The sequence below is a fragment of the Lutjanus erythropterus genome, chromosome 12 (genome assembly GCF_056507025.1).
Source record: "Lutjanus erythropterus isolate fLutEry1 chromosome 12, fLutEry1.hap2, whole genome shotgun sequence".
In the NCBI taxonomy this organism is placed as follows: Eukaryota; Metazoa; Chordata; class Actinopteri; order Lutjaniformes; family Lutjanidae; genus Lutjanus; species Lutjanus erythropterus.
In genome coordinates this window covers 20,984,267-21,009,375 of record NC_139328.1, presented here as the reverse complement: position 1 = coordinate 21,009,375, position 25,109 = coordinate 20,984,267, and the positions used below count along the sequence as shown (strand labels likewise).

The window sequence follows — 25,109 nt, the reverse complement described above, 5'->3', positions numbered from 1 at the left end:
TTACAGGATATGTCATGCATATAGATGGCAGACAAGGAGGTTTCCTCCCTGATGCTATATTGGAGTATTCTGTTGAAAAGCTGGCAGCTCTGGGATGCCAGATGAGGTACTAAAACATTTTCTATATTCTTTAAAGATATGTTTCACAATTACAACCTCTATTCCAAAATCAATGTCTAAAACATAAATAAAAACAGAATGCAACTATTTGCAAATAGTTTTTGACTTGTATCTCATTGAACGCAGTACAAAGACAAGATATTTAATATTCAAATTGATGAACCTTATTGCCTTTTGTAGATATACACTTGTTATGAATTTGATGCTAGCAACATGTTTCAAAAAGTTTGGTCAACAGCAACAGTTGTTGTTGTGAAAGTTGTGGAATGCTCAAAATGCTCAGTCCTCTTTTGGAAGATTCAACAGGTAAACAAGTAAATTGATAAAAAATGATAGTGTCATGGTTGGATAATAAAGGGGCATTACTGAAAGACTCAGCTGTTCACAAACAAAGATGGGGTGATGTGAGCAAATAGTCCAACAGTTTAAGAACAAACGTTTCTCAACACAAAACCGCAAAGAATTTAGGGATTTCACCATCCACAATCCAGATTCAAAGACTCAGCAAATCTGGAGAAATCTCTGCACTGAAAACCAGCATTGAATGCCTGTGACCCCTCAGGCTGCACTGCATTGAAAAAGGAATTAAAAACCCAAATAATTGTATAAATGACCCTACATGGGCTTGGGAACACTGAGAAGAACTGTTTTCTCCAACTCAGTAAAAAAACAGTAAACACATTTTGTCGCTGCATCTACAAATGTAAGTTAAGACTCTAGCATGCAAAGCGAAAGCCACATATGAACAACGCTGCTGACTTTTTTGAGCTCAGCTCAGATTGACAGATGTCAGGTGGAAAAGTTGACTTAACAGGTTTTGGAGCAACGTATGCTGCCATCCAGACGACGTCTTTTTCAGAGACGTTCCTGCTTATTTCAGCAAGACAATTCTAAGACGCATTCTGTATGTGTTAAAATAGCATGGCTTCTTAGTAAAACAGCTCGGGAACTAGACTGACCTGCCTGCAGTCCAGAAGTGTGTGCTGCAATATGATGCACAAAATATGACAACAGAGACCACAAAATGTTGAGCATTCAGTCTTACGTCAAGCAAGAATGGGAAACAATTTCACTTTTAAAACTTCAGCTAGCAGCATCCTTAGTTTGCAAATGTGCATGTCCCTGTCCCAACTTATATAACAATGAAACAATGAAAAAGTTTTTGCAAATCATTTCATTCTGTTTTTTATTAATTTTACACACATTCCACCTTTTTTGGAACTGGAGTTGTAGACATATTCTTAACTGCCAAAGCATATCAGTGATTTCACTAGAATGTGTCTTGAATTTGTCACATACCCTGTGCCAGCTGTTGCCTGTTTTTGTGATCTGACTGTCAATGTGTTTCAGGTTCTGGTACCATATTTTTGATAATACATCATCATCATCACCATCAACCCTTAAAGTAACAATGGCCAGAGGCACCACTGAGGTAGAAGATTTGCTGGAGATTGCTAAAAGTAAGACAGACGGTTGGGAGAATAGCACAGTCTTCATCGGTAATCGGCCGGAAGGATACAAGGTAAGCGCAATGCTCTATATGCTTGTAAACTGTACACAAACATAAAGTAGTAATCTAAAACTATTAACCTGTAGCTGAGGTTTTCATACTGTTAGGTACATAGGGAGATATGTGAGGCAAAGATACTGTGTGAGGTGAAAGAAAATTTTTTTTAGTTTGGCCCAGTGCCCTCCCAAGAAAAATTGTCCTCTGGAGGGGTAAATCAATGAAATCTGAGCACCCACAGAAACAATACACATATTTTTAGATTCAATGTGACTTACACTTCACGAGGATATCATTCTATCTGATATCCATTATGAATAAAGGTCCATAATCTGTTTTGAAATAATAGATAAACAGTACTGCTTACAGCTGCAGAACCTGCTTGAGAATCATCAGATTTTTAAGTTTACTTCAGTGTCATTGTAATTAATTGATAGTTGTCTGTTCACCCATGGGTACACTGCTAACAGGATGTGCCAGTAGTGAATCTGGAAAACTTTTAAGGGTGTCAGTGTAAATAAAAATGTAAACAGATTTAGGTTAAAAAGGGCTCAGTTGTGGCACACAGCATTCATCATTGAATTCATGGCAACATCACATTTGCCCATTCTGACCTCAGAGGATTGGCAGGAGATGCAGTTGTCTTAATTTTGTCTGAGGGGGAGGCCAGAATGTCAGACTTTGAAGACTAAGAGGAAAAAGTTAGGTTGGACTTTTGTGAAACCTTTACCACACTACTTATTTTGTATGTGTATATAGCTTTAATTTGGATTGACTGCATAGCTCTCCATTTTTTATTGTACTTATAAATTTTATTTTAACTAGTTTCCTGTTCTAATGTAACAAACTTATTTCCTCACAGGGGATCAATAAAGCACTTAAGGTTTAATTTTTTACTTGACATTATGTTTACCCGGCACCAGATTTGTCTTGCCAAGAGATAGACAGCAAACGTAGCTCAGCTAGCATTTGGAAATCAGATGTACTGGTTGGTTTCTGGGGTTCAAGGCAAAGTGAAGTAGCCATGTCTGTGTAGTCTGTTGGGCGCTTTGTTCCTGAAGTGTACTTAAAGGCAACAGTGGGTACATACACAATACAAAGACAGCAGAAAATGTAGTCAGTGCAGCTATAGTTCTCAAGATGGATAATTAATAATTGTCAATACTGATTTTCAGAATAAATGTAGAGTTTACGTTTCTCTTTCTACAGCTGCAGATCACATTCAGCCCTTCATTTATGGAAGAGAGGGACGTTATGCTGGACGATATCAACTTTGAGAACTGCAGAGAGGGAGATGTCCCTGCAGGATCAGACCAACTCTCATGTGATTTTGAAAGCAACACCTGTTCATGGTACCACGACTACACTGCTGACCTTTTGTGGCAAAGAAGTAAGGGGGGATTTAATGGAGGCCCAGCTGGGAAAGGTGAATATCATACTAACAGTAAAAAATAATTTTATTTCAGTAAGTGTGTTGATTAAACACATTTTTTTAGTAAATGCACCATGTAAGCACAAACTGAAAAATAAAAGCTTCAAAACTTTTCACTCTGCCACCGGTTACATCATAATGCAGCTGTTGATGTCATCTCAGTTTATATTTAGTGGTGTAAACAACTCATTAGCATTTACATGATATTATACACCAGTATGATTATGTTCTCTTTATTGTCATATATTTTGTTTTATTGGATCCCCTGAGATAAAGAAAGGAGAAAGAAAATACATGAAATAAAGCAGAATTTTATTTTGCAACACGACCAAATAAACAACACATAACCCAAAATAATATCAATAAATGGTTCATGTGACTCCTTATAATATTAAAAAAATAAAGCCAAAGAATTTGCTAAACCAATGCAAACAAATGACAGCTAATAATTAAAAGAATAACAACTAACAACTAACATGAACAACAACTATGACAACGTCTGATTAAAAAAAAAAAAATGTATATCCAGTCTTACAATCTTTTTTAGTGATTCTCTAATATTGAGTTCTGTTGACAAAATATTTTTGATTTCATAGATATGATTGAATTTGTACTGGATGATTTAGAAAAAATAAACATGATTTTTACCTTCTTTACTTCTTCCACAGGCTACTACATGCTCATAATTGCCAAACACACCCTAAATATCTCATCAGCCGCCAGACTCATCAGCTTCCCTCGACCTGCAGGTCAAGTCATATGTGTGAGCTTCTTATACCACATATTTGGCAACAGTATTGGTACGTGCCCCATGATCCATAACTAGACTTCCAAACTCAATTAAATCCAGAGGATTTTTTCCAAAGAAAGTTACATTCCAGCACTTTTTAAGAGCCTGGATTCTGATTCATTCTAACCACCATTAACTATTCTCTATAATATACATACATCCCTCAATACACATGTTCTGTTGCTATTCTCTTATCGTCAGGTTCACTGAAGTTTATTGCAAAGCGTTTTGGAGAAGAAGAGACAGTTGTGTGGATGAGAAGTGGCACCCAAGGAAACAAATGGAGATTTGCTGATCTTACCTTCAACAGTGATAAACCAATACAGGTAATCTTTTTTGTTATGTTTATGATCCACTGGTGATCATGACAAAGTATTCAGGATTTTTTTCAGAATAATAAAACCTGTGATCTGCTAAAAGATCGCAGAGGTGGGACCAAGTCATTGTTTTGTCTAAGTCTCTTCGAGTCCTAAACAAGTCATTATGTAACAGTGAGTTTCTACCCACATTGATTAACAAAGTTTCTAAGCTGTTAAGTTGAGGTTAGCTAAGCATTAGGGGATTAATTATGTTATTCTTCTGTCACTGACTTAATGTTTTTTGTGCAACTTCAAATTTCTTGGAATTTGTTTGTAATTTTTTCGACCAGCACATTTCCATTTTTTTTGACTAGCTTGTAATTTTTGTACCCACACAAAATGAATTTTGGTATCGCTTTATGTGGGGAATGTGGACTCATTTGGAATTAATAATATTAATGTTAGATGATTCAGGAAATGGACTGATTAATGGCACACCTTTTAAATAATGTAATGTTAGAGTTTGGTGTAAATTAATTTCAAGTTAAAAGGTTTAAGTCCATGTGAAGTAATGAGTCATTGGTTTTCAAATCCAAGTCAAGTTGGAAGTTCTTGTTTTTTTCAAGTCAAGTCTGAAGTCAAAAAAATTGAGATTCCAGTCTGACAAAGTCATGTGACTCCACACGTCTGGAAATTTAAGAGTTTAAGCACATGCAGCTTTAAACAGGAGCCTCTTATTTCTGTTTCTTCCTCCCTGTTTCTTACAACTAAAATGACCATTTTCTTTTTGTTTTACTGAAGTCTAATAATTTGTCAGCTTCAATGCACTTTCAATAGATTTGTTTCTTCCATGGCCATTTTAGAACAGTAGTGTAAATTAATGTGTTTCATAACATAATATCTTCAAATCCAAGCCTCATATAATCTAATTTGTTGTTCAGTTTATTATAGAAGCTGTGGTGGGTGGAGAGCAGGGCAGCATAGCCATTGATAACATAATGGTGTACACCAGTGAGACTGGCTCTTGTCCAGCTGAGAGAGAGTGCACCTTCCAGGGCTCCCTCTGTGGTCTGCAGCCCCTGTCGTCTGCAAACTTCAGCTGGAGCCGGATCACAGGAGAGTCCCAACCAGCCAACTCTTCAGGCCCTGCCACAGATCACACTCATGGGACAGAGCAAGGTTTGTAAACAAATCAGAGTCATCTGCACATAGGTTTATTTCATGTGGGCTTTGCATGCTTGCTCAGGCTTTGTGCTTATTAATGAATCGAATCTTGTATTCTTTTGTTACAAATCAATACTTTGTTTCATCTGAAAAAAGTCTGATAACTGAACATCAAAATTTAAAAGGCCAATTTTCAAGAGAGATGATGCATCTTGTTTGTAATTGCAATATTTTCTGAGGATGATGCATTCCTATAAATTCTGAATTTAGTCATTGTAGGTAACTTTGTATGATTCCTGTGCTACTGAAAACAACATACACACAAACTTAAATGCATATACAAACATACACTCTCACATAAAGATCTGCTTGTGTGCAACTCCACCCTCTGTGTAGGTTATTACTTGAGTGCCCAGTTGTGGAGTCACCCTGTGGGGTCCAGAGGTGCAGTGGTGACTGCAGTAATGGAGCCCACTCCTCCTGATGGGGAATGCCTGATGTTCTTCTACTACATGGAGGGAAGCAGAGTAGGGGAACTCAATGTTTACCTTCAAACTCCTGACAACCACAGACGCTCTGCCGCGCTCTGGACCAGAAGTGGAGATCAGGGGAAGCACTGGAGGCATGGGAGAGTGACACTTCGCAGTGCAGATACCCCGTATCAGGTACTCTACAGTTAATTATCAGATAATGGTTCTTGAGTAAATTACCAATTCAGTGCACATTTTGAAAAGCATCTTCAAAACCACTTATTTTTGACTTCTCTTCTAATTTTCTAGCTTTATATTTTATGTCTTGAACACTAAGCATGATTTATGCATTTTGTGGTCCATTTCTTTACTTTCTTCTCAATGTAGCTGCTGTTTTTGAAACATGCTTTCAAATAAAGTTTACATACTTAAAGGACATTGCAAGTAAACAGCTACCCACATGCATACGGATACTGTATAGTATTTTGACAGTAGATTTTAGGTGGTGACATAAACACTGTAGGTGTAATACCATCCAATCAATAACAACAATGACATTAAAGAATAAGTTTACGTTTTGTCAATCAGGCCTAGAATTACTTCATTTTAGGGGCAAAACAACTTGGGCACAGAAGCTAAATGCATGAATGGAGCAACACCATCAAATACAACAAGACTGCAGACTGATGAAGTTACACCGTTAGTCAGTGGAGTGTATGTTATGGCATCATTGACAATGGCACGCTGTAAACACTGGGTGTGCCCCAGCAGCACATGATATGAGTTTGAATTGGGCATGCTTACGTTCAAACATACATTAGGAAAATTTTGCAATGAATTCTATGAACCAATCGTTAAAAAATCCATGTCAATTGTCCCACTCACACAGGTGCAACACATTTCTCTTCTAAAGCTCAACCTGCCTCTGACTATGAGTCAACTCAACAGTACAGAACAGAAGCTATGTGGAAAAACACAGGTCGTCTTATGAGTTAAAATTTGTCATTCTGAGTGACAGGTGATTTTTGAGGCAGTAGTTGGAGATGAACCGAGGAGAGATATCGCCATTGATGACCTCACTGTCCTGAATGGCGCCTGCCCCCCACCAGGTTAGTGACTGCTGTGAACTGCCAATTTCAAAGTTAAAAAAGAAATTGGATGAAAGACTAAAATTGTTGCGTATGTGTTTGGGCAAGGTTTTGTTCTAGATTTGTGCATGTGTGTATGGCTGCTTAATTTATGTTTGTCTGTGTTATTCCTTACAGGTTTTTGTGACTTTGAAATGGACTTCTGTGGTTGGGTGAACAATCCTCCAGCCGGGTCAGGGGTGGACTGGGACTGGCTCTCAGGTGACAGTGAGGGTCATTTAATTCCACAGAGGGATCATTCCACGAATTCTGCTTTGGGTAAGTCACCAGACAATTTAACTACCAGTATCATAGTGATTGCTGCAGGGAAGTAATTGACCCTTCACTATGGTCTATGCCAAGTAAATGGTGCACACATAACCAGTGGTAGCTTAGATCTGTTGACAGTGACAAAAAAATAGATCCATGCTATATATATGGTCATCATTTAGTTATACTTTGTAAAAAAAATATGAACGGCAGTCTATCACGAGAGAAAAATATTTTTTGATCCCGTTTGAACTGTGCCACAAATTACACATACAGTGTTTGTCAATTTAAAAGATAATTTTACAAGACCAGAAAGTTTGTGTTAAGTTTGTCCCTCGCTATTGACTGCTGTTCAGATTTTGGTGGTCCACCAGTAGGGGAGGGAGTTCGCCTCTCTATTTTGAGATACTAATGCATAATATATAACAACCGGTTTAATTTTTCATTATATAGACTAACCTCTGACCGACTTCCAGTGTCAGTCAGTGTTCACTGTAGCATTAAGAAATAAGGACAAAATTGAAAATAAAATCTTCCTTAACTCCCAAGTTAAATTCATTACATTACTCCGTCGACAGGTAACAACAGTAAAAATGCTGTAAATGTGGAAGAACTTGATTTGTGTAACTCAGACTGCTGTAGATTCATATTAAGTTGAGATAAACATTTTTACACAGAAGGACTATAGATTTTGTCTGTGTCATCACATACATTGACTCTTAAAAGCCAGTATACTGTAGCCACAATAGAAATTTGGAATTAAACAGCTGTATGCATGGGCACCGTTGAATATTTTCTGTTTTGTTTTTTTGTTTTTTTTTCTCTCTCTCTCTATAGGCCACTTCGCATTCTTCAAGGTCTTTGAGTCTAATAGAGAAAAAGTTGCCCGACTGGAGAGTGAGAGGATGGAGGCAGTAGACCGAGCTTGCCTGGAGATGTGGCACTACGCCAATGGATGGGGAGGGAATCGTGAGTACAGTTTTTTCTACTGTGTAGTAAGTGGTCACCATTTCCATGGGAACGTTGACGTTTTTGACACTGTTGACGCTTTTAAGTTGCAAACCTCCAAATTAAACTATTTTACAGGTTTGTCTTTGCTAAAATAACAGCAAATAGAACATAAAACATTTAGGTCACAGAACATACAGACACACTTATAATGAATTATATATGAAAAGAAAAATCAAGGATCACAAAACACACAAGATAAAAAAATATGTATATCAGTAAAATAGAAATGAATATGCCGCGACAAGCAGTATAAAAATGATGAGCAGTGATTAAACATACATTCAGAAAACTTAAAAAAAACAAACAAACAAACTGGAGTACGGTGGCTGACAAGGGCAAACGTGTGGCATATACAGAAAGGCACTGCAAATAAGAAAACAAATGCAAAAGGAAAACACTGCATATGTTTGTTGCTTTCTTTTTTTTTGCTCTTTTATAATACTGTAAAAGATTAAGGACAAATGTAAAAAAAAGAAACAAAGAAAGAATATGTACCTTTTTATGTGGCCTCTCCCAACTCCAACTTTCCTCCAACCTTTCTTCTTCTCACTCACTCCCTCATCTGCTCCAGGCCATACGTCAATATGCCCGTTGTCTGTCTCTCGGATGGAAGCTCAGCACTGCTCCTGACACCTGGAGCACTTCTATTGTATGACTGGATATGCAGCATTTTCTTTTTGCATTAATTTTCTTATATGCAGCACGTTTCTGTATTTGCAGTGCGTCAGGTATATGTAACTTGTTTTTGTTTATGTATATTTTGTATATGTATATATACATGAAAAAGGGCCTACAAATAAATTGTTAATACCACCATGACTTCTTATTAGTTATGCAGTGATGCTCTGATATGAACATGTCATCAAACCCAAATTTCAGTCTTTCACTGATGAGTTTTGGTGCTTCCAGGCCCCTCACCTATTAGACTGACAGTGTTTGTGAATGAGACTGCTGGACTGCGTTATGTGTGGAACACAAGTGGATATATGAACAGCACATGGATCCGAGACAGAGTGGATTACAGCTCACCAGGGATTCACCAGGTATCATTTTATACAGTAATATAACGAATAACAGTTACTGCTCCTGAATAAACCAGCGCACATTTCTACATGAACTATCATCCTTCATCACAGATTATTTTACAAGCCAGTTATCGCAGCTCAAACGAGGGAAGCTTTTCCCTGGACGACGTCCACATCATCAGGGACGTGTCTTGTGATGAGATTATTCCAACAACCACCCCAAACCCTGTTACCATGACCACTGCTGCTCCTGCCTCTGCCATGGACTGCACTTTTGAACAAGGTGACTCAGAGAAATCAGGGGTTCAGAAGACACTGTGATTTTATTTTGTACTGACAAAAATATATTAAAATCTATTGATATCAGTGTATTAATTGTATGCTTGCTTCAGGAGAATTACAAAATGAAACATCCACTAACCCTAAGAAAAATAAACTTAAGTGATTTCTGGCATGATTACTGGTTGGTTAGCTTGTAAGATCAACATTTTTTAAGCTTCAGAGTCCTTCAGTGACAGAATAGAAACTTCAGTTCCAAAAAAGATGGGTCACTGTGTAAAACTAAAACAAGAAAAGATAAGATACTCCTGTATTAGTCCCACAATGGGGAAATTTGCCGTGTTACAGCAGCAAATTGGGTAGCAAAAATAGAAGAAGCATCAATAAAAAATGCTAAATACTAAACAAGTAGACAAGCAGTTTAAACAAGAGGAAATATTAAGAAATGTGAACAATGTAAACAGGAGGAGAAAAGAAAAAATATAAACAAGGTAAAATGTTAAAAATCGGAAAAATATATACAACAAAAAGCAAACAGATGTTGTGGGACTAATAAATACATACAATATATACATATATATACAAAATATATACACTCTTTTCTTTGATTCGATACCTGCTACATGTTTCAAAAAATGGTATGGAGATATGTTAGTGTCTATGGCGTTACACAGCATCCCAAATGTTTTGGACTTGTTTTTAGTAACCTAATGGAGGTTATGAGTTGTTTTAGCTACAGACTCCATAAATTACTTAACACTGTATTTGTTAATGGGATCATTGTACCTCCATTTTTTGTGGATATTTTTGAGTTTTACTTGAGGCAAGTTCAGTAGTATATACATTTTGGTATTTGCATGCTTTTAAGTAAAATATTCTTTTGTGTATTTATCCCATTACTTATGTTACAAATATAGTATTTTAAGATTTCGGTTTCTGTCTTGTAAACAGGTCTATGTAGTTGGATCCAGGAGGTCAGTGATGATTTGAACTGGACCCTCAGTAGTGGACTTGAAGTGGACGAGCCATGGGATGGACCTCAGTATGATCATACTGTTGAAAATAAGCAAGGTATTGACTATTGACAAAAACATAAGGATCAACAGTGGGAGTAAGAGGTCAACACTGGAAATATGATGTACTTGTATCTGACACAGTAAAGTACTATACATGAGATGCATGAGTGAATCGTTACACCCCCGTGTGACCTGTCACATTGACACTGAGTTTTGGAAAGAGAGACTGCTTTTGAACTGTATTTTTGATACTTTGAACACCATAAGCTGAATGCCATTAAGTCCCATTATATTGGAGAGAAGACAAACATCTCTGCAGCCGATATCTCACAAACTCTGTAATTCCTACCAAAACAATCTAATAGGATAAATAGTACTACAGGCCGGGGGAAAAATATGTATTTTTGATTTAGGGGTGAACTCTCTCTTTAAAATAATTTAGATTGAAATCAAAATAATAATCAATAATAAAAATGTAATGAATTGAACTGTAGATTTATATTGTATTCAGTGATTTGCTTCAGAGTCTGGCAGCTTCTTTGTTTTCTTTGCCTGTGCAGGTGTCTTCTTACTGTTGAATGGATCTGGATCAAAGGACAGGGAGAGAACAGTCGTCTCTGTTCCTGTCATCGGTGTCACATCATACATCTGTGTTGGATTCTGGTACCACATGCTCGGGCCTTCGGTGTCCACCCTGGACCTGCTGGTCAAGACAGTATGTGCACAAGTTACTACTACTTCAAACTCTCTTATTGGAGGCTTTGCTTGCATCACTTTTGAGCTAAAATGACTTGCTTTGTTTTAGAAATCCTCTGAAGAGTTGGTGTGGACTCGCAGAGGGACCCAGAATTCAGAGTGGATTAATGCACAAGTAACCATCAACGTGAATAATACAACAGGGGTAAATCAGAACTCAAGCCGCTTATTAATATTTGTATTAAAGCCCAACTAGTGCTTTTTAGGCTAATGCTCATATTGATATTTGAGAATTTAAAAATGAGGTAATGATATACCAGTCATAAACAAACATAAGTACCACTTCAATTTGTTTTTAAATAAATCATGAGATTATATGTTCTAATCTGGATCTTTTACAGTTGAAACACTTGTAACTTTTTATATGCAGTAAGCTAATATTGACCACTTTATCAATATATGCATTTCATGTATTTCATTACATTAATTTTATATTGTTTATGTTTCTTTATTTGGATTTTATAGAAACACTAATATACACATAAAGAAAATAAAAACTTTAAATAAAAACTTAAAAAAAAATCTTTCCATCTTGAGTGGACATATATGGAATATAACAGTGGTTTGGTGGACAAAAATCTTAGTCACTGCTGTTCATTTACTGTATTTTCATTTACTTTAGTAATTTGTCTGTAATTTTCTAGTTGTCTTTATTTTTCCTTTAGTATTAGTCAGTCTTTATCAATTTATTTATTTGTATTCTCTCTGTCTGGTGTTATTTGGGAACTGTGTTGTTGGATTTTATATGTTGTGGTTTTAAGTTTAAAAAAAAAAAAAAATTAAATACCGTATGTATTTCTCCTTCGTCCACAGTTGATGTTCAGTGGCCATAGAAACACTGACAGTCGAGGATTTATTGCCATCGATGACATTACAGTGAGGGAGGGGACGTGCAGTGACCAGAGTTCGTAAACACAAAAAACACCCTTGACTGATGTTCGCAGGTCAAAACATACTAGAGATTATGACAACTTTGCCTTTTATTTAAACCATTTCAGATGTGTGTGGGTTTGATTCCAGCTTTTGTGACTTTGAAAACGATCAAAGTCACCTGGGTCGCTGGGGTCGCAAAAGAGGCACAGGACATGAGGTCGATCACACTTACGGGACTGAAAATGGTGAGTAAAAATCTCCAAAGGATCTCTGTTATTTTTTTCTCACTTGTGAAAAATATTTGGATGATCTGCTTTAGGAACCGTATGCTAAAACCCATTTATGAAACCCTAGACTGAGCACTTAATATCTACAGAGGGTGCAAGTGCAGCTCCACAGAGGCCGCCTCTGTAGAGCGGGCCTTTCACATTTTTTCACGTTTCATGGTCAACATGTTTTCTCCTAGATGATTGGTAGGGGAAGGTGAGGTGATGGGTGTTCAGTTGGTCGCAGCCTGTAACCTCACCATGAGACGCCACTGAATCCCACACATTGGTCCTTCAAAGAATAAACAGGTTTTCAGCCACACTCCCAGTGTGGTTGTAGGGATTGCAGTGTTCACTTTGACTGAAATGTCTTAGCAACACTGGACAGATTCCCTTGAAATTTTGTACAGATATTTATGGTGTTCATGAGATCAATCTGACTTGAGTGATCTCCTGACCTTTCATGTAGCACCATCATCAGATTTTGACGGCAACTGTTAGCATGCTAACACACTAAACTCATGATAAACATTATACCTGCTAAACATCAGAATGTTTGCATTGTCATTATGCGCATGTTGGCATCCTAACATTAGCATTTAGCTCAGAGCTTCCTGGATTAACATATTTATTTTACTTATTTACTTTAACCCAAAGAATGTTTGTTTGCTTAAACCTAATCAAGCAATTTTGGTTTCTAAATGCAACCAAAGAGCAAATGTTTCAAGGTTATGTAATGAGGTAGGCCTGTCCTGTAGTATTTTGCACTGCAGATAGACCTAACTACCTCAGAGAGCGGCTAGCTTGGCTGTAGACTTAGTCTTCTTTGCACATTTGACACATTTTACGGTACCTTGTTTGTCCACTTTCCTTGTAGCTTTTCAATCCACAGTACTGTTTATAGACTGTAGCTTTTGACAGACTGTTGAGGTTAGGGGGAAGAAATGCAAGTGCCATAATGAAAGCACAATGTACAGTGAGCAAAATTAGCAGAAACATCAGTCATGCAGTCACACATTAGAAACAGCTCTAACTCTCTTTTGCTGTAGGTTTTTACATGACTGTGATGGCATCAAACTCTACTGAGCCTGAAGTAGCTCAGCTGCTCACGCCTGAGTTAACCTCAGCTGCAGAGATGTGTGTGCGCTTCTGGTGAGTCCAGCGCTGTTGACACACATTTATACACTATCGTCTGGTGCAGAGTTTAATCTGTGTGTATCTGCTGCCTTTGTTCAGGTACTGGTTACCTGCAGGATCTTCTAACATGCTGTCTGTGCATGTGATGCGGAGTGGGGATCAGGGTGATGCACTTTGGCAATGCTCTGGTGTGCCCTCTTCAGGCTGGGAGGTGGCAGAGGTCACTGTGTCCTCTCCTGCAAAATTCCACGTAAGCTGTTTTTTAATATGAACCTTTTCCTTACACCCAGTCAGACTGTTTGTTTTACTGTGAGTCACAAACTGTACACAGTGTTTTTTCAAAATGGTTCATGTCATTTTCCAGGTGTTGTTTAAGGCGGTCCATGTTCCAGGCTTTAACTCTACAGTGAAATTAGATGATATTTCTATGAGGGATGGGGCCTGCAGTCCTCCAGGCAGCTGTGACTTTGAGACTGGACAGTGCACCTGGGTCAACATCCCCAAGGAAGACGGACATAACTGGGTGCTGGCCAGAGGAGGTTTCCAGGGTCCACCGACAGACCACACCAGTCAGACCCCAGACGGTACGACCTTAGATATACAGTGGTATAACAACATAAACATGAAATCCCAGTTCAACCAGACAGCCAGTAGCATATCCTCATTATATAATATATATAATAAAGTAAAAAGATTGTTCAAGACAAACAAACCAACAAAAAAGTCTTTATATTGTACCTAATAAAATCTAATTAGTCAAAGTAGTAAATTTGTTGGTCATGATTTAAATTCTGGTGGGCAATGCTGGTCATTTTTCATTCTTAACCACAGCAGCATGGGCATCTAGATTTCTGGATTTCCAATTTTAAACCCATAAAGCTGCACTAATCATTTATTTATTTTAACAAAAGGTCAGATGACTATGTGTAATGTGACAGAGGTCAATCACAGGCCACTGATGAATCCACAAATAATTATCGCCAACTCTGCAGTTCCTCTCAGCTCTGCAGAGCGTTTTAATTTCTGTCAGCTCCTTATTTTGTTTATTCATGTTAAAATGACCTCTGCTCCTGGTAGGTTTTTGAGTGTGTAGACGGTTAAACCAAACTCCTGCTTGTTCCACAGTCCAAGAGTGGCCCGAAAATTCAATTTAATTTAAGCATTTATCACAGCTTTAAATTTCCATATTCAGCTGTGACAGCACCTTTTAAGATCAATAACTAAAGTGTACAAAATAATGAGTGTTATTTAAATTTGAATTTTAACCCCATGCTCCCTGAACTTTTACTGCACAAATGAATTCCTAAGGACAAAAATGTCCCTGTCCTAAAACTGCCTCATGTGGGGGACCATAATGTTGTGTTCTTAACAGATCAAGCAACATAAATCAATCCAACTAAAAAAAAGTAAAATAAATAAATTACTTTTAATAACTGAAGGCAGCACCTTCTTCACCCATCCACACACCTTAAAGTAACATTATGTAACATTTGGTATTTTTTGAGATTTAGTGCCCCCAGTTTCAGAACAGCTAAGCTAACTAGCTAATAGCAGCTACATTTAGCAGCAGTTTTACTTTACTGTTCATCAGGAAACTGTAAACCACAGAGAATTGGGGAAGAGCAGGCAGAAGACATCAGTGGGAAAACCAACCAACCTTAAAATGTGATCCAGTTTCACCAAAATCAGAGACATAGCTGGTGGTGTGTGATTTAGTCGTTCCAACATGGCTGCCAAAGTTACGGAGCACCATTCACCCTTTTACAAGTCAGCGTAGCATCAACATTATTTTTAAACTGTATTTTTGAAGTAGAATAGTTACATGATGGGGCTTTAACTCCTACATTCTTAACATTTTGACGTTTCGGTTTTTCTTTTGGCATTTGAGAAAGTGACAAGCCTCAGAACAGCTCAATATAAAGGCTGTAACTAAGTGGCTCAGCAACTGTCAGTGTTGCAAGCTATGATTAATGTGAGCCACTGTAGCTGCAATTTAACTGACAGTCTGTTGCTTATTACTTCTCTTTTTATCTCTGACTTCTGTCCTGCTGCTGACATTACCTCCTCCCTGCACCGCAAACAATTTCCTGATGTCTTAATGTTGATTCTGCTGGACTTTGAAGTTTGAAGCCAAAATAAGTAGCACTGACAAGTACTCACAACTGACAGTTTGCATTGAAAATGTATCCCTCATTTTATTCTTTTTCTTATTTTTGGTGTTCAGGTCAGTTCTTGTTGAGCTCATCGCTGCACCAAACCCACAGCAGTGTAGCGCAGGTGTTGTCAGAATGGATCCACCTGAGAGACACCTCCTGTCTCACCTTATGGTACCAAATGGACAGCAGGTCAGCAAAAGAAAAATACGAACCACCAGCCTCTTCACACCATACAGTATGTGACAACGCAGAGGATGCAGTTTATCCTGTTTGTCCTGTTTAGTTTCCTCATTGACTTCCTCAGGAAGTGTGCACAAATGTCATTTAGACATGAATCACCTGCTCTGCTTTGTGCAAGACTAAGAATATTCTGTGGCAGAGTTCACCCTTTAACTTTGTACACAGATCTGTGATAGGGAAAAGATCTTAGAATAAAAATGAAAAACATTCATTTGGCCCATTAACAACCTGAAAATAGGATGCATGTAGAATATATTATACAGTATAATGTTTTTGTCATCATAGCCCAAATGAAACCAGGAAAGGAGTAGTTAATAAATTAGTGTCTATGTTTATATCCTAACAACAATATCCAGGATTATTCTTTTGAAAAGATTAAAAACATTTTTGGTACAGGATATAAATCCTCCACACCAGGTTCTTCAACTCAAAACAATCAGTCCATACACCTGTTTTCATATGTCACATAAAAACATTTGTTTGTCGTTTGTCAGTGACTCAGGCACGTTGAAGGTATACCTGCATTCAGGGCCTGCGGAGAAAGATCTGATATTCAGCAGTAACAGCAGTGGACACAGCTGGACCAGGTTCTGTCAGTCTGTGGAGAAGAACAAACCTTTCCAGGTAACCAAAGCAGGCTCAGTGGTAGAAGTAATGGTCACTCTTTATTTTACAATACACTACAATACATAACAAGCTGCACTTTGTATTGGTTTAGTGTCCCTAATTAGTCTCAAATAAGAGTTAAGTAAAGGGTCCAATACTGTCTCATAAATAACAAATTATTCCTAGTTTTTGTCTAACTTGATACAAATTGTATATTCTATCAATTACATTCACTGATTCCCTTGGCGACCAAATGTTCAGCTGCTGATTGAAGCAGAGGCTAACAACAGAGGATACATTGCTATTGATGACATCAGTGTCACACCAGGCCTTTGTCAAGGTACCGATGTTGTTTTTATGTCTAAAGTTTATTACTGAAATCTGTTGCAGATTAAATGGGATAATGAATGAAACCGTTTTCTTTTTCTTGCAGTAAATGAAAGCAGTTTGGGATTTGTGGGTTGTTCATTTGAAAATGGCACATGTGGCTGGGAGGACGTCAGTGCTGGTCAGATTCAGTGGATGAGAGGAAGAAATGCTTCTGAGAATAATGGACCCTCTGTGGACCACACAGAGGGCACTGAACTGGGTGAGGCCGCACACTAACACCTTTACATGCTGAGTGTATTTACAATAGGACAGGTTATCTGCTTATGGACCGTTACAGTTGTATAGAGCACGCTTACAGTATAGACTGACTGTCTCATAGAAGTGGTACCATTTGTTTTGCAAGTTAAAAGCAAGTCCTAAGTCTTTCCACTCAAGTCCCAAGCCAGGACAGGCAAGTCCCAAGTCCACACTTTTTCGGGGAGCTTTTTATGCATTTAATGGGCAGGACAGCTGAAGTGAAGACAGGAAATTGTGTGGGAGAGTGGAGAGATAACATGCGGCAAAGGGCTGCAAGTGGGAGTCAAACCCACGATCGTTGCAGGGGATTCAGCCTCTGGACACAGGGTGCATGCTCTACTAACTGAACTATCTGGCCATAAATTAATAAAATTAATTACATAACATACTTTTTAATCTTTGGTTTAAAGTCCCGTCTTGAGGCCTCTAACACAGTTTTACACCAGGCTACTATTGCAATAAAAGTCAGAGTAAAGAGGTTACTAAAATTGTTGATGGTCTGCTGGTTTCAAATGTAATCTTTTTTGTTTTTTAATTTCTTTTTGGGGGAGTCGAACCACTACAGCTTCCAACTGACCCACCGGGCCACAGAATCAAACATTTGAATTTGCAAATTTACTGAATTTACAAACTTAAGTCTGACCATTCATAGAACAGGCAAGGCAAGACAAATTTATTTACAGTTATATATAGCTACATTCAGACACGAGGCAATTCTAAGTGCTTTACAGGGGCATAAATATATAGAATAGAATAACCAACCTACTCAACTCACCAAAGAGGGAAGCAGCAAAAGTATGTTTTTCATCTTTAAGTCATTTTTGATCACACATTTCTGATCATAAAAAGATGTCTTGGGTATTATAATGAGATGCCTGTTACATGGGCACAGCTGAATTATGGAAGTGAGATTCTTCTTGTGTTTCCCCTTTTACATTATATATGGTGCCAGTTCTGCCTGTGGCTAATGTTGGCCACAGTTTCTACATCCCCATCCTTGTTTGTTCTGGCTTGGGGCTTCCCTGATTTTAATGCTAAACATGAAATCTACACTTCTGTGATTTATTATTGAATGTTTCTGTTAGATCAACTGCCATCACACATAACGCTATTTTTTAATTTAGGATTTGGTGATATGTTAAAATTTTTCAGCTAGTCACTGCCAGGACAACAACCAGCAATTGCCACAAGCTCTTTTAGCTTTTTCAGGCTAATAAATAAACTCACAAAATGTCAAGAAAGGACATATTTGTACAAGTAATATCCTTATTAAACAAAAACAACTGTGCATCTTCTGAATTCAAGTTCCTCTCTTTCACCAAACTGAGATTAGCTTAAAAGCTTAATATGCAACATTTTCCTAAAAATACAATGCATAGATTCATATAAATATAATCCCTCTAAGTCATCTATTATGAGATATCTGCATCTGCACAGACCCTGCCTTCTGCCTGTACTTCCTTATTTTCTCATATTTTGCTGTGTTATGAACATTTCTGAGCTTGAGGTTGTTTGGCAGTGTTGTGTAGCCCCCAGCCAATACAGTGCACATGTTTTGAGGTTGAGACTATAAGAATGCAGCGACCACCAGTTTTATCACATTCTGCGTCTCTCTCCTCTACTGAGGCAGAAAGATTTTTGTTTATGTGTGCAAAATGGCTGTGAAACAGTCACAAAATAACATTTTTCACTCTGATTCACTGCTTTGTTGTCACTGATTGCACACGCTCTCCTAATTAAACAGAAAAAGAAAAACTCATCAAATTGTTGCTTAGTGCTGGCACTGTTCCAACAATCTCCAACTCTGGTTTGATCAAAATAAATCCTGAATTCACAGAGTAAGGTGTGACAATATTCTGTCTCTGGGGGCTGTTTTTCCCCTGTGCCCCTCTCTGCCTTTGCTGGTCTCTTTGTACTACTGGGTTAGCTCGCTGAAAGACAGTCTGTCACTTAGCAGCAGGCTCACTCGTTCATTTGGAGCAGGCCATTAAATTAGCTCAATGAAATCAATCCTAAAATCTTGGCTGAAAAAAGGTGAATGATATCATACACCTAATGCAATCAAGTGCACAACAGTTATATATTTGCAAATTCAAACAGTATATCCACAAAATAACACTGAAAAAAGAACATATTCACATTTATTTAAACACACATATAATAAAAAAAAATGTGACATCACTTTAAAGCAATTTTATATGTTTAAACACTATTTTATGTGCTGCAGCAGATTTGCAGCACACAGCAAAAATAGAACTCTATTCTCTAGTTTTCTGCAGATGCAACATGCTGCAGCTGCAACATGCTGCATTTCCAACAATCTGCTACCATTGTAATTAACATAATTCGGCTGTTGTAGATGCTGCGCAGCAGATGTACAGCAGTCGTGCTGCATATGGTGTAAAATGACAGTTTCACTCCATGTCAGTTTGTATTTCCGACTGATGATGTGATTTTACACTCCTGGCTGTGTACAGAATGAATAAAGAGTTATGCTTTTGAATTTTTCAGGTTGGTACATGGCAGTTGAGCCTGATCGAGGAGATAAAGTGAGCCCTGCTGCCATGCAGAGTTCCATCATGAAACAGGCCAGCGCCACCTGCACACTACACTTCTATTACAACATGTTTGGAGACGGTATGTTTCAAGTAAATGTGTGCAGCCTTTAACTTCACATGTTCTTGCTTCCTTTGTTTGTGAGTCAGCATGAACATTTCTGTATGATCTTCATCTCTTTATAGACACAGAGGAGCTGAATGTGGTGCTGAAGGAGGGCCCCAGGACCACCACACTCTGTTGGCTGTCTGGTAGCCATGGAGATTTGTGGCATCACAGTGAGGTAACAGTTGGTCGAATGCCTGAGGACTTCACCATCCTGTTTGAAGCCTCCAGGACTTTCACCAAGCCTGGACACATTGCCATCGATGACATAGATTTCACCAACTGCACCCTGCCTGGTAGGCTACCTGCTCCACCTGCACACTCCACCGTGACTTTTTTTCACCTAGCCATTTTAAAAACTGATTTACATCATTAAATATATTTTGGTTTCCATCTCAGAGCCGCAGCCCTTCTGTCCAGAGAATATGTTCACATGCAACAACAGTGTGTGTGTGGATCACAGCCAAGTGTGTGACTTCAGCGATGACTGTGGGGACTTTTCTGATGAGAGCAACTGTGGTGAGAATTCACAAATATGTTGGAATTACTGAATCTGTTGTTACAGTGAATTCATATATGTAAAGTCCCTGCATACTATACAGACACTCCCTGTGTACTTCCCCTTTTCCTGAATATTATTTCATAATTTCAGTTGAATTGGTTAGATATTAAAAACATACTTTGAATGTGATTTTGACTGTTCAGAAATATAGAAAGTAGAACAGATTTTTTTATGACGGGTTTGCCAAAAGCATAATGTTTTGTACCCGGAGAATGTCTTGTATGTCTTGTAACGCATGAAAATACACCACGTGGACATGTTAGCAGGTTAAAAACATGGCTGTTGGCCAAATTCTTATTTTAAAAAATACTGTTGGCCCAGAATTTCACAATCGGTACATCCCTACTCATCTTACATCCGAGTTAATTGATTGTCTTTGGGTTTTGGACTGTTAGGCAGACACACAACATTTAAAGACATCACCCTGGGCTCTAGGACTGTGATGGACACTCTGATGTTTTATAGACTAAACAATCGATGAGTAGAGCAAGTAATTTGTAGATTAATCAGTAATAAAAAATCACAGGTTGGTATTCTTGGTCACTTGGTTATAACTTGTCTACCTCTCGCTCCTTTTTACACGATAATAATAACAATGAAGAGCAACCAGGTTTTGTGGAGCGCTGCAGTTTTGAAGAGGGCCTGTGTTCCTGGGCAGAGAGTGACGTGGACACACCTGGAGCTGAGTGGATGCCTCACAAAGGACAGGAAGCGTGGAATAAAAAACAGGGGCCTCCCAGGGATCACACTGAAAACTCTGGTGCAGGTACAGGACTCCCTGACCTGACTGGCATTTGAATCATCCTCATGACTCTTGACTCGGGATGGTTGATGTCCTCTAATTGAGTTTCTTCTGTAATCAGTAGTTATACTTTAATTTTACATTGTTTTGTGTAATTTCATTATACAGGCCGCTATGTCATCCCTGGTACTCACCTGACTGAGAAGGGTCAGACATCAGAGATTCTCTCCAAGACCTTACTACCCAGCTCTAACTGCACTGTGAGTACACATAGGTACATTAATGATTAATCAGTCAATTGTTTTCTTCATTAATCAATTAGTTGTTTGGACCATAAAATGTCAGGAAATAGTAAAAAATGTCAATCAGTGTTTCCCAAAGCCCACATTGGTGTGATTGTACAATTAGTTATTCATTAATGAAATGCTATATTGCTATTTCTGTGTCACTTGTGGTCCTCCACATCACCTCACTGTAATGTCACTGTGACTCTTTCTCATTGTGTCCATATAGGTGAGATTCTTCTTCTTCAGTCTGAATGATGCTGCAGCCACACTGACAGCCTGGTCCAGGACGCATAAGTCTGGTAGTGATGACACCATGTTATGGCTCAGGGGAAGTTCACAGAGTTACAGCTGGCAGAGAGCAGAGGTCACATTCTCCTCCTTAAAAATTAGCAAGGTCAGTGAGGACACAAGACAGTTCATTAAACAACAGATGTGAGCTTCAGTCAACCAGGGCCTCATTTATGAAAATGTTGAAATGTGAAAATGTTCGCAGGTTATTAACTCAGTCATATATGAATGCAAAGATAACAGGAAGGTTTGTCTAAGCTGCTGTGATCAATATTTCTATATAAACATTGGGTCATTCTTCCATCATTTTTATGCGCATTTTTGAATTATCGCATAAGAAAAGACTGATGAAAGCAGTCAAATTCGAAAAAAAAAAATGTTCCCAATTTTGCGAAAAAGTTTTTGCACTCACTTGAGATGGTTTGTGCCCTTTTTGAATAGGAGTTAATGCACGTAATGGGAGAAGAAACACTTTTCCTGAAAATGTTATGACATGTCGAACATTTAACCCATAATTGATCAGCAATTTCCGCTTCAGAAGTCTCTTCTTTTGCTGATGTACTTGGATGGAAACACAGCCCCCTCAACTCTGTGGCTAGAGCATTTTAGCATCCTTGAGCTTGTTGTTTTTGTTATACAGCTCATAATTGTGCTGTTTTGGTTCACGTCCACTGCTCTTATCAGTGTCTCATCGAGCTCTAAAAACCTACTGTTTGCTACTTGCTCAGCACCAAACAATACTACACAGTTAACATTTTTTTGTCAAACACAGAGTTGCCTGATTCTTTCCTTAAAAGTTTGTGGAGGCCAAACCGAAAACGGGAGTAAAAAAAGACTTTACTTTGACACTTCATTTATGATGTGTTGTATCACTGATGTTTTATAATAACAGAAGTAAAAAGCATCAGCAGGCTCAGAATGTAATTTTTTCCCTTTTCATTAGATTGTCTTCAGATATGAGCGAGGTAACGGTAGCAGAGGGCTCGCTGCGCTGGACGACATCTCTTTCTCCAGAGAGTGTGCATTTGACCCTAACAACAGCAAACTGCCTGACACATCACCCACCTCTGCCCCACCTACATCCTCTAACAAACCCACATCTCCAGCCACACCATTAACTACACCAACCCACCCCTGTCAGGTAAATTACTTGACCTAACGAGCTCATGATCTGTTCTATGAAGCAAAGTCATCCATAAGACAGCCCTTTAAACCTGTTGAAAATAATTTTCTTCCTTTGGTGATGCAGGATAATGAGTTCTTCTGTTGGCGGTCAGCTGGAAAAGTGTGTATTCTGGCAACTTCACAGTGTGATTATAATCCAGACTGCCCGCATGGGGAGGACGAGGACGGCTGTGGTGAGCTGCGAGTTGCATTCACTGTACCCATCTAACACAGGCTGTAGAGACCTGCAGCTTCTACCATTGCGGTTACATGTTTGCTCAGGTGGATTCATTAACACGCTATTAGATCATAAAGCAGTCACATTCTGATAAGTTGAGCACAAGGTTCAACCATCAGATTATTAATGTAATCACTGATGGAGAAAGAATGAGCTTTCCTGTGAGACAGCATAAAAAGAAAATGATTTGGCAGGTCAACAACTGTGATTTTATTTCATTTCATTACATAATGATGCTCTGAGGTGGAATGAGCAGCATGAAAGTACAAGCTATCTTTATAGTCAAGCACAGACATGATGTTTGATTGCACAGTAGTTTTCCATCTCAATTTGGACAAATACTGTTACTGTGTTTAAGTTGGGGTATGCGATTCTGGAGAAACATTGTTGATATTTGAACTCTGCACAGCCGAACAAATAACACCCCTACCCTCAGTGCTCTTTCAAGGGATTTACCGACCCTCCTGCTCCCTTCTCTCACCACCTCTTCCCCTCGTCCTGTGCATAAACATGAAGGTGACCTGTTGCTGATCGACTGGAATAGAGTTGTGTCGCTCAATCTGAGCCAATTTTGGTTTCAATACACAGAGTCAGGGCTGTATAGATACACCAGACTTGGTGACTGTACTGGAGTGGGTTTTCATACCCCACCTTTAAAATATTGCATTAAATTTCAAGTTCACCCACAGAGAAGTCAAGTTGTATAACCCTGATTCCAAAATATTTGGGATGCAGTATAAAATGTAAATAAACTTAAATTTAATGCCTGCAACACATTTTAAAAAGTTGGGACAGGGGCAACAAAGGACTGGGAATGTTTTTTCTCCAAAAAAACCTGTGTGGAACATTTGGCAGGTAAACAGGTTAATTGGTAACAGGTGACTGTATCATGATTGGGTATGAAAGGGGCATCCTCATAAAGCTCAGGTGTTCACAAGCATGGATGGGGGGAGGTCTGACGAGTCTACATTTCAGACCATTTTCAGAAATCATGTGTCTTCTGACCAAAAGAGGAAAAGGATCATCCACATTGTCAACAGTGCAAAGTTCATAAGCCAGCTTCTGTGATGGTATTGAGTGGTGTTAGGGCCCATGGCATCATGGTATTTGATGTCCTAATGCATTTATGAACAGCTTGGAAAAATCCTACCGACTCTACCTTTTAAATAACTTTAAATATCTTGTCTCCGTACTCAACTGCAAATCATTGCATTCTGTTTTTATTTACATTTTACACAGTGTCCCAACTATTTTGGAATCAGGGTTGAATTTAAAGTTAATATGTATTCCACCAAAACCTTTTTTTAAAATATATTTATTGATTATATATTTAGTTATTTTCTAAATTAAGACAACAGATATATTTAAAGGTTTATATGCACATATGCATGCAATATTCACCTCCTTTTTTTCCTAGCAGTGTTACTTATGCTTTAAACCTTTTTAGGTCCGTGCACATTTGAGAGTGACCAGTGCCAATGGACTGACATCAGTGATGGACAGAGCAGGTGGCAAAGACAGAAAGCCAGTAACAACACCAAGCCGCCCAGTGATCACACTACAGACACAGGTGACTTTTTAAGTCTGTCGGCTGATCAGGTGATTGAAAACTTAAGTGATTTTGTGGACCCATAGCACAAGACTTCAAGAGATAACGTGAAATGGCCCTGATATCATCATAACTGTACACCTCCCTCAGCAGTTGAGTCAGCTCGTGTAAGAGTTTTGATTTAGGAGGTTTTCCCTTGTTCTCAGGCTACTATATGAGAGTGAATTTCAGTCAGGGGTCCACGCAGAGCGAAGCCCGTCTCCAGAGTCCCCCACTTTCTCCTTCATCCCCTTTCTGCCAGATTCTGTAAGTGATAATCCCGACACTGATGGCCACATTACTCCTAAATTTCTCCTCCTTCCTCCCTAAAGTCTGTAGAATATTTGTTTTGATACAGAGTTGAATATTTTAAGTATGAATTGCTCAATGCTCCCCCACCACCTCCAT

The 25,109-nt window shown here is 38.4% G+C and overlaps 1 protein-coding gene across 1 annotated transcript in view; it reads left to right on the top strand.

Annotated features, from left to right (window-relative positions):
- The window catches only part of LOC146317950 (MAM and LDL-receptor class A domain-containing protein 2), a 37,844-nt gene that overhangs the window by 815 nt on the left and 11,920 nt on the right, over positions 1 to 25,109 (top strand). Inside the window, exons 3-36 of the mRNA XM_084732533.1 lie at positions 7 to 106; positions 1,471 to 1,642; positions 2,837 to 3,053; positions 3,728 to 3,859; positions 4,051 to 4,175; positions 5,090 to 5,327; positions 5,709 to 5,977; positions 6,801 to 6,891; positions 7,048 to 7,188; positions 8,017 to 8,148; positions 9,100 to 9,233; positions 9,327 to 9,498; positions 10,446 to 10,565; positions 11,071 to 11,225; positions 11,316 to 11,411; positions 12,080 to 12,170; positions 12,265 to 12,384; positions 13,455 to 13,557; positions 13,642 to 13,792; positions 13,907 to 14,126; positions 15,767 to 15,887; positions 16,433 to 16,562; positions 16,806 to 16,884; positions 16,978 to 17,133; positions 19,683 to 19,808; positions 19,913 to 20,128; positions 20,232 to 20,351; positions 20,996 to 21,160; positions 21,305 to 21,396; positions 21,650 to 21,817; positions 22,655 to 22,852; positions 22,961 to 23,069; positions 24,561 to 24,683; positions 24,869 to 24,968. Of these exons, the coding sequence (XP_084588659.1) occupies positions 7 to 106; positions 1,471 to 1,642; positions 2,837 to 3,053; positions 3,728 to 3,859; positions 4,051 to 4,175; positions 5,090 to 5,327; positions 5,709 to 5,977; positions 6,801 to 6,891; positions 7,048 to 7,188; positions 8,017 to 8,148; positions 9,100 to 9,233; positions 9,327 to 9,498; positions 10,446 to 10,565; positions 11,071 to 11,225; positions 11,316 to 11,411; positions 12,080 to 12,170; positions 12,265 to 12,384; positions 13,455 to 13,557; positions 13,642 to 13,792; positions 13,907 to 14,126; positions 15,767 to 15,887; positions 16,433 to 16,562; positions 16,806 to 16,884; positions 16,978 to 17,133; positions 19,683 to 19,808; positions 19,913 to 20,128; positions 20,232 to 20,351; positions 20,996 to 21,160; positions 21,305 to 21,396; positions 21,650 to 21,817; positions 22,655 to 22,852; positions 22,961 to 23,069; positions 24,561 to 24,683; positions 24,869 to 24,968 (4,882 nt within the window). The remainder of the gene's footprint in view (positions 1 to 6; positions 107 to 1,470; positions 1,643 to 2,836; positions 3,054 to 3,727; positions 3,860 to 4,050; positions 4,176 to 5,089; positions 5,328 to 5,708; positions 5,978 to 6,800; positions 6,892 to 7,047; positions 7,189 to 8,016; positions 8,149 to 9,099; positions 9,234 to 9,326; positions 9,499 to 10,445; positions 10,566 to 11,070; positions 11,226 to 11,315; positions 11,412 to 12,079; positions 12,171 to 12,264; positions 12,385 to 13,454; positions 13,558 to 13,641; positions 13,793 to 13,906; positions 14,127 to 15,766; positions 15,888 to 16,432; positions 16,563 to 16,805; positions 16,885 to 16,977; positions 17,134 to 19,682; positions 19,809 to 19,912; positions 20,129 to 20,231; positions 20,352 to 20,995; positions 21,161 to 21,304; positions 21,397 to 21,649; positions 21,818 to 22,654; positions 22,853 to 22,960; positions 23,070 to 24,560; positions 24,684 to 24,868; positions 24,969 to 25,109) is intronic.